At 33.4% G+C, this 14,460-nt stretch overlaps 1 protein-coding gene across 5 annotated transcripts; it reads left to right on the plus strand.

Moving 5' to 3' along the window:
- Nucleotides 1–6,996: 6,996 nt before the first annotated feature.
- Nucleotides 6,997–13,878, plus strand: LOC110801906 (uncharacterized). 5 transcript variants are annotated; one of them, XR_008919057.1, is made up of 13 exons: nt 6,997–7,465; nt 9,508–10,125; nt 10,209–10,442; nt 10,547–10,792; nt 10,873–11,253; nt 11,786–12,120; nt 12,223–12,414; nt 12,543–12,653; nt 12,754–12,823; nt 12,913–13,011; nt 13,100–13,248; nt 13,360–13,503; nt 13,598–13,878. XR_008919057.1 is itself a non-coding variant. In XM_022007313.2 (11 exons), the coding sequence occupies exons 5-11, from the start codon at nt 10,882–10,884 to the stop codon at nt 13,202–13,204; spliced, it is 1,284 nt and encodes a 427-aa protein (XP_021863005.2). In that variant the 5' UTR covers nt 6,998–7,465; nt 9,508–10,125; nt 10,209–10,442; nt 10,547–10,792; nt 10,873–10,881; the 3' UTR covers nt 13,205–13,878. The 5 variants fall into 5 exon arrangements, 1 of the variants encoding a protein (XP_021863005.2); XR_008919056.1 differs by having other exon boundaries at nt 6,998–7,465; nt 13,100–13,503; XR_008919058.1 differs by having other exon boundaries at nt 6,998–7,465; nt 13,100–13,503; nt 13,611–13,878.
- The last annotated feature ends 582 nt before the right edge of the window (nt 13,879–14,460 follow it).

Consider the following 14,460-nt stretch of genomic DNA (forward strand, 5'->3'; position numbering starts at 1 on the left):
TAAAGCCCGAATGAACTCTATGCCAGTAAGGAGTGGGATGCCTAAAGGAAGAAGAATAAAAAGAAAAAAACAATAATAAAAAAAAAGGAAAAAAAAAGGAAAAGAGAAAGTAGGCATTCTTATGGAAGTTGTTTTTGCAGAACTTTGATTCTTCAACCTCAATGATCAATGAAATAGCCCTCTCTGTTTTTTGGCATTCATGGTGGACAAGATCTTCACCATATAGAGCTCTGTGAACATCCACCTCTTCTTTGTAAGTATTGCAAGTACCTGCAAAAGATTCACAAAGAGGAACTGGAAAAGAATAATAATCCATTTTTTTAGAGAAAAACTAAAGAAAAGAGAATATATACATGGTCTCAAATAACTGGAAATTCTTCGAGTCTTAAGAAAATAATCTAGACCACTAAATTAAAAGTAGAAAATTAAAACTGTTTCCCCAGCAATGACACCAAAATTTGATAGGCTAAAGTCATATCACCTAATAAAAAAATAAACCTAAATTCACTAACTAAATATCAAGGGAATTCAAGATCAAATCCATAGGGAAACAATGTTCTTCCTACTACTAATTAACAAGTCTAGACTATGAGTAACAGGTAAAAGGGATGATTTTGAGTAATATAACTACGAAGATAATTAAACAAGATAATAACAATATTAAGGAATCTAGGGCAACGGTTCACAAAAAATGCAGACTAAGATTGGACAACGGGCAATAATACACAATTAACAATCATAACTAAGAAAACATGCATATCTCGAATCTTATGAATTCCTTAGAATATACAACTAGCAGGCTCTCGCAATTTACTAGAAATAATTCCTATCTAATATCCACATATCATAAACATCAGATTTATACCTTTCGGCGCATAATCTAAGGTTAATCAAACTCAATCAAAATAGTTCGGCCGAACAAAATTGACGAACAATTAAAGCAGACTATAGAAACCACGATTATCAATCAATAATAAACCCTATCCAACCCCAATAATACATTCATGGATCCTCTAAACCCTAGAAAATAGACTACTCACACATATTTAGGTTGAACCAAGCAAGCATATTTAATGAAAACATAATTGAAATTAAATAATAAAATAAGAAACGAATCAATACCGAATTAAAGAACGAATGATGGAATTGAAAAGTTGAACCTTGAATTGAACGATAAAAGTAATTAACAAAATTTTAGAGATAGAATAAAACTAAGTAATAAAACAAGGTACTAAAAATAATATGTTTACAAATAATTTAGGCTTTAGTATTTATAGTCTTTCCCAAAATGCTAAATAAAACGGGTCATTAAACGAAGAAAACGCGCCTAGGCTGTCGTTGCCCGATCCGGCAAAGGGCCGCCCGATCGGGCGATTCGCTCGTCAAAAAGTATAGGAGCGAAAAAATCATCCGCCCGATCGAGCGTCCGTGGCCCGATCGGGCATCCATTCGCCCAATCGGGCGCGCGTACAAACTGCACGATCCCCTATCTTCAAAATGCCATATCTCCTTCGTTATTCGTCAAAATTAGGCAAGAGAACAAATCCTGAGTTCTAGAATCCAACCCATTTGGAATCACTGCATTTGGATTTGTAAAACTTTAGTTATGATTAAAATAGTGGACTACAATCGTTTTTCTACTTCATTCATTATTCGCCTTGCTTCAGAAATCTTCCAACTCAGTGTTCATGCTCTCTAAAATAGATCATCTCTTATAGTGGTTCAAATGAGTAGGAAATGCATTCAAATATTCTAACTACAATTTTAAACCTGAAACTACAAACACATTACAAGGTGCACATTCGTACTAAAAATGGCTCTGAAGAGCGCAATTAATACCAATAATCAATGAGGGACGGGGGTAAAAACTTTATATAAAATAGGCATATCACCCTGCTCGTTGTTGTTGTCTTCGTTCCCATCTCTACTTTGTCTCCTCTTCTTCTTGTCTGGGCTGCTGGCTGCTGGAGTTAGTCTTGTGGTTGTAGAAGTCGATCTTATTGTTGAGGTTTTTAATTTCTTTTCTGCTTACCTATTTTCTCATAAGGGTGTGATTCTATTACAAATTATAGTCTATCTATTATTAATTTAATCATACAATTATAAGAGCTTATAAAACTTTGATGATTACTTTTATAATGTAGAAGTTATTTTAGATATTTCAACTTTGTAATTGAGCAATTCAAAGTTATTATTTCGAATTTAAAAGTATTTCTTAAGTAAGAGTGTAATTTAGGATCATAGTTGATTGAAATGATTTAATTATATTCACAAAGTATATAAATAAATTGTTATCAATTATACAATTTTCACTCTTGCTTAGCAAATCATATTCGGCTTTTCTAAAACAAAACTGCGTTCAAATTTTAACGTTAAAAAGGATTTTGAAAGCTAATTAAAGATATTTTTGAAAATAGAAAAAGAAAATTCAATTAAGTTTAGGGTTAGTTAAAGTGAAATGAGAAGGATTTATTAGAAAATTTTACAAGAGAGTTTAATGTAGTCATAATTGAATTTTAGTGAATGTTTTATTGATTAGTGTCTTCATTTATTGAGGCTAATTGTTGGAAGATGAATAAGAAGAATAAAGTTATGGAATATAGGTGAAGATCGATGATCGATGATCGAAAATGTATCTCTTGGAGTTTATATGTACTGGTGATTCAAGGTACACATTATCCAATCATTTTCGATATTTGAAACTATAAGTTTTGTTTTGAGCATGATAGAATATTAGCAATACTATGCATTATATGTATGTATGTTTTGGATTGTGATTTGCAAATGAATTTGTGATACTTGATGAATTTCTATTGATTTACAGCAATGATTTCGCCGGTTTGAATTGTAAGAAAGAAACTGTTTTGAAATACTTGTAAGTGAGCTAAGAACGTGTGCCCTAAGATTTGAGCATAATGAGAGTTCTTGATATTAAGTATTGGAGTAAGTTAATGACATGAACTATCATGGGAGAACGAGTCTTAAGGTATAAAAGAGTTACATCATTGATTTCTAATCAAGAGTTTAGTGAAAGAGTATATGAAATGTCCCTAACTAGGTACCCTATAACTAAAAGCTATGTTTTTAAACCACTCTTTAACAAGCCATTTTAAAGGTTATAACCATTTCTACCAAGTTGATTGCCTTTGTTTCAAATTTCCTAAAAGTCACATGTATTTCTTTAACTTATGAATTATAGAATTAAAACTAGCTTTGAACTATGGTATAATGTTTTAATGGACTTAAAAGTTAGAACGAATGTAAGTAAAGATGTTTTCAACTTTGTTTTAAGTTCTTTAAATGTCAATAGTTTGCAAACAAAGATATATTAATTTTACAAGTTCTAGAAAGAGTGTTAATAATGAAATGATCCTTGAATATAACTAGAAACTAAGTCATAATGTTTCAAAACTAGACAATCTGAGAGAAACTAATAGTTTATCGTTTAAATAAAGATTGTTTTAATACCAAAAGTTAATTGGACGTGTTATAAGTATATAATTTAGGCACATTGGGGCTTTGAAATATATTTCATTGTGAAAGTGTTTTCTTAAATGATAACGATTTATTTATAAGGAGAATAGTACTTTCAACAAAGTTTCACAAAAAGGATTTTGTTATAAGGAATGATGAAATGCTTTCTATGAATGATAAATAACTTGAAATAGCGATTAAGGTGTCTTTGAAACTAATAAATCTAAAAGAAACTAACGATTATCACTTATTTAATAAAGATTGTTTTGATATAAATTTTTTAATTGTTTTATAAAATTTATTTCAGACACACTAGGCTCGTGTAGTTAAACGTTATAGCCAAGGATAAGGGATGATTATAACGTAAGGAGAATATAATTAAATCATGTTACAAGTCTAATTAATATTTTATTAGAGTCTCAATTGAAGTGGATTTATGATTAAGGGTGTCACCAATTAAAGGTCGATTTATGAATTAGTGATCTAACAGGTTTAATCAAAGGAGCTGATCAAGAAAAGTGCTCATGTCCTAACTAATTCACTACGGTGAGAGTGGTGTAAGTACAAAGATTTAACGAGTCTTGAGGATGATAATTAATTGGGTTAAGAAAAATATTCTCAGAAAGGAATTGAGTTGAAATATAACGAGTAAGATGCTATATATGATTAAAGAACGTGTATAATGTTTTGAGATCGTAATCAGAGATATAAATTGGTAATAAAATGCTTAAGTAGGGAAAAATAGCCGTGTATGTGTTGCGTAGTGTTCACATGCATCGGTGATGAAAAACATTAGAAGCGAGTGCTACAACAGTAGACTCATGGTAAATGGGCTTGACACATATTTGGAAGAAAGTGCTACATCAGTAGACTCGTGGTAAGCGGGCTTGACCCGTAGTTCAGCGCGATAGACCCGTAGTTAAGCTGGATAGACGCATAGCTAAGTGGGCTTGACCCGTAGTTAAGCGGGATAGGCCCGTAGTTAAGCGGGCTTGACCGGTAGTTAGGGACATGTCCTGGTTAATTCTTGAAAGCGTATGTTTATGAGGAGGGCGACAACCTCCACAGTATAGATACAGTTGGTCATAGTGCCCCCTCTCTATTCGTGTTCACTTTCCCCAAAATTCAAAACTATTAAGTTGAGATGAAATTGTGTTTGTGAGAATATTATGAAGCAAATTTATATTACTTGAGCTATCTTTATGAGTAGTTGTGAAATAAAGTTATGACTGGAAGTAATTAAGAGTATGAAAATAATTAGATAAATCTTAAGTTGTGAGTCTCATTGTGTTGATGTGATTGTGAATTTAGAAATTTTTTGAGATGATAAGTATGTTCTGAAGTTATTGCGAACAATATTATATTGTTTTTCAAATTTTTGCTGATGAACAAGGATTTCACGAAATAGATTTCACATAAATTATAACGTTTTATCAAGTAAGGTTTTCCAAGTGTGTTTAATAAGTGAAATTGATTTTCAAAGCAAAAAATAAAAATCCTAAAACTAAAACTATTTTGAGCCACCTATCAAATGCATTTCAGGTGGGATATGTGTACTCAGATTTCTGCTGATTTTGTTCTATGAACCTGTTCTCGTGGGGGGCAAAGTCAAAATGTTTTGCAGGTAGCAATGATCGAGTTTAAGTTCATGTTGAAGGTGCCTTGAGTTATTCAAAGGTCTTAAAAGTTTTAAGGCTGAATTATGAATACTCCAAAGTATGATTAAATCATCACCGAGTTCATTAACGGGTTGTACTTTTTCTTTTAAGAGCTATTGATTTGTAATTTATGGATTGTATCAAATGAGGAAATTTTGACACTTTATTGTCACCCACTTGCTTGATTTTTCTGCCTAACTCTCCCACTTCAGCTTATATAATTGATAAAAGTAGGGGAGAGAGAGAGTTGTGAAGATGTTCACCGTTGTATATATGATGTGGAAAAGAGATAAATTTATTATGTTTGTGGACAACCTCACCATTGCTCATGCTGCAATGCCTCATTTGATAGCCGGGTATAAATGATATCAATGAGAAAGAATTTGTAAGGAAAATCAACATCATTCCCATGATAATGAAAGTTCACTCAAATTGTCTATTTTTCTCTATAAATTTCCATTACCATCCACTATCATTTGAGGAGTGGTATTGAGTGGGAACATAAATTTATGAAAAAAACACCATGTTTACGATAAGTTCCATTACTATGGACATTATGATAGTTGTTTTTCTTGTCAAATACTCCATCCTTTTCGAAATAATATGACATTTTACCTTTTCATATTTGTCAATGTAAGTGTTAGACATTAATATCTCTAATTTTTTATTCGTTAAAATTATAAAAAAAAATGATATGCCGAAAGTACATATTGAGACGAATCAAACAAGACCCCACACGCCTATATTTTTCCTTAACAATAATTTCATAAATCACAAATAATAGTCAAATTGAAATTTTTAAATAGTGTCTAAAGTCAAATTGTCCTTATCTATACCTAGTATTTAAAAACTGTAACCATATGTTACAATGTGACATGTAACCATGGGTTACAATGTGACATGTGTCTTCACATCATCAATCTTTTCTTTTAAAAAAAATAATTAAAATAGAGAAAAATCAAAAGACATCATTACTAATGTACATGTAATTGTGTTTAAAGAGGGAAAATCCAAAAAAAAATAAATAAAGAAACTAAAAAAACTAAAAGACACTCATACAAATAAATAATAATAACTTAATGAGCTAATTAAGTTAAATTGTTATTAATATTTCATAACAATAACTTTAATAAACATTAGTTCTTACTAAAAAGAAGGCATAAGAAGCTAAATTTCTTGCCATAATGAGTCATCAACCTTTGATCTTCCATGCACTCCTTATAAATAAATCGACTAAAAACCATTTTCGTTATATCACTTGCACAATGAAATATATAATCATACATTTCCTGAGGTAATGTGTGTTTTTCTTTATGTGTTTATTCTTTTTTCTATGGCTAAGTATCCATTTTCGTCAATTTATTATGGTTATTTTAATAACCATTTTTTTTTTATTGACATTATATTATATGTTACATTATCACCATCGTTGATTGTTCTCACTAAATGTTGTTAATTAATAATAACCTTAACATATACATATTGTGGTTCTATTTTTATATATTTATAACTTACATTAAACAAAAATTTACCAATGCACATAAATAATTTAAAGTTTCATAATGTCTAAGTTATTGTATGTCGAACAATGTAACTATGTAAGGTCTTATAACACTTTACAAAATGCTCCCGTACATTGCACGGGTGCAAAATGCTAGTTATTTCAAAATGGGGGGAGTACTTCGTAACACTTAAATTTATTTCTATTTCCTCCATTTATTATCGGCTTGTAAAGTAATAATAGAACTTTTATACCGTAGCTTTATGTATTTTCCGTGTAAGACGTTAAAAAATAAAATAAAAAATAAAATAAAAAAATGGATGGACGATGTCAAATATCGAGATCGACCCATTTTCACTCGACCCATTCCAATTAAGTCATCATTTCATCAACTAATGCAAATAAGCAAAATCTTCATCTTCCTTCCTGGTTCCTCTCTATTGTCTCAACTTTACCTCCCAAATACTAGCAGAGATATTCCCTTCAAAAAAAACACAAAGAAAAAAATACTAGCAGAGATAGAAAAGTTGGAATCTTTACTCTTATCTCTCTTCATTCCTCATTCCTCACTCAACCATAACTCCAGTTGCATGTCAATTGCAAACTTGCAATCAAACAACTTTTTTGTTAATTGAATTCGTTGATTAGATTTCTGGGCACCTCCAAATTAACTTCAGTGGGATCCAACTTTAAATTCACCATGCTTTAACCGCCAAGGTGGGATCCATTAGTGGTGGTATCGGAGCCAATTTTAATATACTTCCATTTGTGGCGGCAAATCTCCAAATTGATTTTTTGATTGAGCCGACTTTCAACAGACAAGTATTTTTGGGTAATTGCTTCTTAAATTTATTTCGTGTGCTAATTTTATGATAATTACGAAATGTTTTTGTGAAATTTGGCTCTGAATTATATAATATGTTGATTCCCATAGGCTTGATTGCGATTAGTTTTGATAATTATGTATATTGAAGCCTAAGAAATAACAATATACCTACTATGTGACGACCTAAGGCACAGTCAATGTGAAATTGGGGTCAATTGGTATGGTTATAAGGGATTGTTTGTTGTTGCGGCTAATGAGTAATGTATTGGGGACAATTGGTATAATTATGTCCATTTCCAAATGTTGAAACATTAAAGAGTACTAGTGGCCTAGTGGATGAATATTTGAGCGTTATAATCTATGTTACTTGGTCTCAAGAACTCATATCCGACACGGGTATGTGTCCTAGTGTTAGACCTGCTATATTTTGGAAAGTTTCAATGTCTTTTGGTCTTAATTGAATTGTCGAAGTGTCGAAATGTCAGAATCTGAAATGGGTATGGGTTATTTGTCTACTTGAGCTAAAATGAGATTCATGGTTAGTGGTTTCATGTAATTACATTTCTAAACATATGCGAAGGGTTCTGGTATAAACAGGGGGTTTGTTTATTTTAATTTGAAGAGGATTTCTGTTTTTGGTGGTGCTATGATCAGATTAATAAACAGACAGGTAAGTAGCACATTATACATATACTAGCTGATTTTGTGATAGGAATCATAGGACACATAAGAGAATATCAATGGTGACACCCGAAGCAAAGGAAGACACGTTTTGACCTATGGCTTAGTCTTGAGTCTCTTTTCTATGCTGCCATGAAAATCCCTTAATTTCTACAAACAAAAGGAAAACTCTTTCTCCTCCCTTTAACCTTCTATTTTTCTTCTTGTTTTGTTTTCATCTTTTTCCACTGGCACTTAATATTCTCCAACTTTATCTCAATTATACAAAAATATTACCCTTTAATTTGAAAGGTCAAAGAACACATATTTTGAAGAACACTTCAAATTAATTTCGAGGAAACATATAAATTTGCCCATTTGCCTTTTCTAAAATTCCGGTGAAGTATTATTTTTGAAGCTTTAGTTGGACTTCGAAATATTAAATTTGAGGGGTCAAGAAGTAGTATTTCAACTTTCAAGTTGGTAGACGGAGATACAGGATGAAGGAAAAGCACAAGTTGTAGATGGGAAATGAAGATTAGGGAGAGAGAGTGTGTGTATGTTTGTGGGTGAGTTAGGGGACAAAATAAAGAGAGTGCACTTCACTCTCCAAAAAATGATGAAAAAGCAGAGGTCAATGACGGGAAATTTAACTTTTTAGCCATTTTCCGGCTTAAGGTGTTACTTTTAATTAAAATGGTTTGTTACGGTATTTTTTCACAACTTATTTTTTTAATAAAAGGTGCTATTTCCAAATTTTTATGTTTTAAAAGGTACTCCGTACTTTTTGACAAATTTGCCTCTGTTTTATTAGTTTCTAACTTCCTTTAGTTTAGTGTTTGTAACTTGTTTTACATTTGTTATTAGTGATTAAAAGACTTAGATTATGTTCTCTTCACCATATTTTTATTTCTTATTCATCTTAAAATCAGACTAGACGAGACTAGGAAAAAAGAAAGCACTCGCGGGAAATATTAACTCCAGGAAGAATATACCAAACCAGAAACTAGAAAAATCAAACGAGATTAGGTGAAGAGAACAAAGCGTTAATAGTTCTTGTTTTGGCATCATTGTTGAATGTCTTGTCTTTATTTAGGATATGAATGTATATCTTTTTTAATTGTAAGGAAAATCTCATGTTGTCACCTCTATATGTAAATATTACCTATATCATGAACTAAGAGAATTACAAGGAAATGATAATGAATCCTCCTTAGAATCAGAGAGGGTGGGTAAGCTAAATGTGGGATTAGACGTACAAGGATGGTTTAGGCCGGAGCAATAAGAAGCATGTAATCTTCCAATGAAATATTTAGATTTGGTTAATTTTTTGTTCCCACATATATTTACAACTGGAGTTTGTTTGTGTGTTTCTAATGTGTTGTCAGTAATGGATCGCTCTTGGATGTATGGTAAACGCGACACACTTGTGTACTTGAACGGGGTTAAGGAGTTCTGTAGACATGCCGAAGAACACCAAAAGAGTAGTGGTGATGATCAAATTTATTGCCCTTGTCGTGACTGCTTTACTTTAGAGAGGTTTAGTGATATTAAAATCATATATGATCATCTGATTCGTCGTTGGTTTTGGCAAGCATACCATGTGTGGTTACGACACGGTGAGAAACTAGTTTCCAAGGAACCTTTTAGTGAAAATGATATTCAGCAGGAGAGTGATGAGAGTGAACCCGAGAGCTGTGATAATAATGTTGGGGATGAAGACAATGATTTTGAGGAAGATCACATGGATGAGATGATGGACGGGGTAGGAGATCATTTGAATGAAATCAATGAACAGGGAAGCAAACGAGGCAGGGGTCCGTCAAAAGGGGTTCAAGTCAAAGAGCCCATGTTTCTTGAGTATGATGAACTTGGTCAGCCTGCGGGTAAGTGGGAGCATGTGTGGGAAGCAGCTTGGCTACAATGCTCTTAAAATTAACATTAATGTCAAGTCATATCGAATAGTGCCTGAAGCTGTCAAGAAAACATTCTGGGATGAGACAAAGGTAAGAATTGGATATAGCCTAATTTATGTAATGCAATAGATGTTGATGTCGGTTATAACACCGTTAGTTGTCTGATTCTATAGGCTTTGTTCCATATTGAAGATGGTCCCAAAAGGGAAAAGGAAAAGTTGTTTCATTCTGGTGTAGCTCGCCGATTCAGATGTTATAAATCTAGGTTAGTTGGTCGTTGGATTTCTAAGACAAGGAAGACTCCGGAAAAGAGTGCTCACATTATGCCCTGGGAGGTTTACAAGGGTTACATCACAAAAGAGGATTGGAAATTTTTTGAAGCAGATCATACCACTAACGAGGCGAAGGTAATTATAATGTCAAGGGATTTCATAAAAAGATGCCAATTACATTGACATACAATAATTATTGAAATATGAATAATGGTTTTCTTCTTATTATTATCCAATAGGCTATAAGTGAGAAAGCAAGGGAGAGTGCGAAACATAACAAACATCATCATCACTTGGGGCAGAAGAGTTACAAGAGGAGCAAAGAACAGTGGATCAAGGATGGAAGATGTCCCAATGACACTGATGGATCATCATCTAGTAGAATTGCTAAATGAGGCCTAGAGTGGATTTTGGCAAGAGAAGAGCGTGAAGGAGGAACTTGGATTATCAAGAATGATGATACACGGAAAGATGCCAAAAAATATGTAAGTATTGTCGAATGAGATATTAATTGCTGTAAATTGGCGATAATTTATGCATATAAGTGTTTCCTGATTGTCAATAGGAGGAATACATGCAGCAACCGACCCAAGGGACTTTAATCCCACAACGGAATGTGGATGCCTTGTGCATGGCTCTTGGGAAAGAAGATCATCGTGGCTTTGTCTGTGGAGTTGGGGGACTAAACATCAGCTATCGAAAGGCCTTTGGCAAGCCAGACCGGAGGGGCACTGGATTGAGACTCAATCAGCAGTCAATGGAGGAAATCAAGGAGGAGGTCAAAGCTTCCTTAATGGAGGAATTTGAACAGAAGTTGAAAGACGTGGAGAGCCAGGTCAGGGAGCAACTACTCTCCATGATGCAGCAGAATGGCGGTCTAAAATTTCCCGAAGACTCCGACTTGTCCCAAACCCCCGGTTCTGATCTACCACCACCAATGTTGAAGGTAAATAAATTAGTGAACGACTGCGAAAAGAATATTCCATTTACAATCAATATAATTTTATGTACTAAGGTATTGAATTCTGGAGGTATAAGCTTCAAAAACATGTCATCTTGCATTAGGGTATCAACTCTAAACTCTAAATGCGAAACAGGGCCATAGTATAACCTAATATTGGGAATTTGGATGAATTTTGTTTTTCTTTTCAAACAAAGAGTGTTTACTATTTTTCCCAAATTAATATCTTACTTTGGTCTACAATTAACTCACTCAAAATGGACTACTGAACTCTAATCAACGGCATCAACCCAAATAGTTTAAATAACCCTAGATTTTTTTTATTTAGGAATCCCTTGGTCTAATGACTAATATCACCTAAATCAGCAACGTTTGATGCAATTCTTTTCCTTTTAGCTCAATTAGGTGTTTCACTTTCAACTTATTTTAATCAAATTGTATCGTAACAGGTTCTACCCGACTTAATGGTCTATTTTGGACTAACTTTTTTCTATTGATGGTTTGGAAATGATGTTAGGAAGCTACATCAGAAAACAACAAGTCTAATGGGAAGAGCAAAGAAAAACTTAACATTAACGCCCTTAAATCAGGGGAGTCAGCCACCAATGTCAAAGGACCTATACAACAAGTTAGGGAAGACATACTTGCATCGGTTGGTGAGAAAAGTAAGCTCTTGAATTTGCAACATGTCATGGAGAGTCAACCCGAGCTTTATGGTGTCACGGCAGTTCACCTGGATGCTAAGGTGTTCCACTTCGAAAAAGACGCTGAAACTTTTGTCACAGCGGAGGATATTACCCTATTACTTAGAGGGGCAAGGCTGAACATTTCCGTTGTTCAACTCTTCATGATGTAAGATTTTCATCCTCTTAAGATATTGGATCTAAATGATTAATTTCAAAAAAGCTCTGTTTTTATCATATATTTCATATTTGACACAACTTTTATATGCAGGTTTCTGATTGACCAGTACAAATCTTCATTTGATTCGTCACATATTGGGTTTCTTTGTCCCGAAAGAATAGAAGCATCAAACGTCCGTCACCACCATAAAGTCACCTCAAATTACATGAGCAACGTTTTCTTATCCAGTAGGGATAGGGGTGATGCCGGAAACCAACTCATATTGGCCCCATATTTTGAAGAGTATATTTGAACTCCAAACTTGTGACCTATACTTTTGGTTAATTGTTTGTGGTTCAGATGAATGTTATGTTTATTTTTATCATAGCCTAACCGCCAATAATATGTCTTGTGAATTGTGATTCATGCAGGGAGCACTGGATGCTCATCGTTATTAACCTTACATGCGGCAAAGCCTTCAAGTTCGATTCCTCCAAGTCTGAAAAGGAGCGATCTTTGACCATAAAAGATTGTTTGGATATGTGAGATGAAGATTTGTGCACCTTATATGAATTTTGACTAAAGAATTTTTTTGCATGACGTTGATGTGTATTTTTTTTAATCATTTGCGTGTTGGTGAAGGGCTTATAACGTCTATGAAGTTCAAGGTAGGAAGGGGCGCAGCTCTAAACTGAAATGGTTTTCTATTAAGGTACATCATGTTAATTAATATACCATTGTTTATTCCTAATAACTGGATGTGTTGTATCTTGACATTTCATGAATACCTCTCTAATTTAGTGTGCTCAACAAACCGGAGGTGCTGAGAGTGGCTATTATGTCATGAAATTTATGCATGAGATAGTCACAATGTACAATGACTGTCAAAATATGGAAAAGGTAAGGTATTTTAGTTTTTATTTGGCTTTAGATTGCAGTAAATAAAGTTTATTTCTAACTTGCATTGCCTAATTCGTGGTTTTTAAAGGATTACCAAAGAGGAGATGAGCCCTACAATGATGAGGAAATCAATGAGGTTCTAGAGCAATGGGCAGTCTTTTTTGAAGACAAGTATTTGGAAAAATCTTTTTAGTAAAATTCTTCAAAATGATTGTGCTGTTTATAATGTTCTGATTGGTGAGTTAACCAATATGGTGATCTAGAAACTGTTTGACAAGATGTGAAAAGAAGACATTCCGTCAGACCTGAAATCGGTTTATGTGCTTATTGACTGTCTAATCATGGCAGGGAACTAGATTATGCTTGACAGCTTGAGACTGTTTTCAGGAACTAAGATTGCAGGATCATGATCCATTTTTGCCCATATATTACAACCTTATGATCATAGGCGAAGAGGGTCTGGAAGGATAAGTGATGTTCTCATTCTTTAAAGTGAGCAGCCTTTTTCTGTAACTTAAATTGCTGCAAAGAAGGGTTATTAACCTGGTTTCATGACTTGTATTCTCACAATTGCTTGATACTGCAGCAAAAAATCGCAGGAATGAGAGAGGAATCAGGAAACCTTTATGATGAGTCTAGTGTATTTACATTTAGCAGGGAAGTATAGGAACTTCCGATATCCCCCACCATTTTCATGCTAATGAAGCCCCAAAATGGCTGGGACTTGTAAATTTCCGGTTTCTAGAACCTGAGCCATTTCTGTGCTACATAGTTATTTAGTATAAATGTACTTCGTATAATGCTTTTGTTTGATGGATCACACTTCTCAAGAAGCTAAAACTAAGTAGCATTTGTTTACCATATAAACTTAATCTCCTCCTTATCATAATCACTCAAAACACAATATATGTTTTGCTCTCCTTTTATGTGATCTCTAATGTATGACCATGTTTAAGCATTATATTGGTTGTAGTTGATACTTCCTCCGTATTTATTTAAGGGATACACTTTCTTTTTCCGGCCGTATTTATTTAAGAGATACACTTGTCAATTTTAGTAACTTACCAACCCCACCCTCTAATTAAATAATCTTTCTACACTCCACTCCACCCCCCATCCCCTAAAATGACATGGTCCCCACTTGTTTTATTTATTAAAATATCTACCCAACCCCACTTGTTTTATTACTTTATTTCATTCAATTCTTTTTCTTAATACCCGTGTCCGACCAAGTGTATCTCTTAAATAAATACGGAGGGAGTAGCTACTAATTATGCAAATACAATATCACTTTCTTTTATGGTTAAGATCTTACAATTATCACACACTTGGTGGATTTCAATATATCATATCATTTTAATGTTTTCAACCTATCCCTTTTATTGCTTAATATTTTCAAATTGTTTATTACTCCGTAATAACTAACCAAGTTCTTTATTTCTCTATCAA

The sequence above is a fragment of the Spinacia oleracea genome, chromosome 4 (genome assembly GCF_020520425.1).
Source record: "Spinacia oleracea cultivar Varoflay chromosome 4, BTI_SOV_V1, whole genome shotgun sequence".
NCBI classification, from domain to species: domain Eukaryota; kingdom Viridiplantae; phylum Streptophyta; class Magnoliopsida; order Caryophyllales; family Amaranthaceae; genus Spinacia; species Spinacia oleracea.

Bases quoted from the DNA above. Each gene is read 5' to 3' on its own strand.
- LOC110801906 (XM_022007313.2), top strand. From the start codon at position 10,882: ATGCAGCAACCGACCCAAGGGACTTTAATCCCACAACGGAATGTGGAT. The intron at 11,254-11,785 runs GTAAATAAATTA...AAATGATGTTAG, and splicing joins TACCACCACCAATGTTGAAG to GAAGCTACATCAGAAAACAA. The intron at 12,121-12,222 runs GTAAGATTTTCA...TTTTATATGCAG, and splicing joins GTTGTTCAACTCTTCATGAT to GTTTCTGATTGACCAGTACA.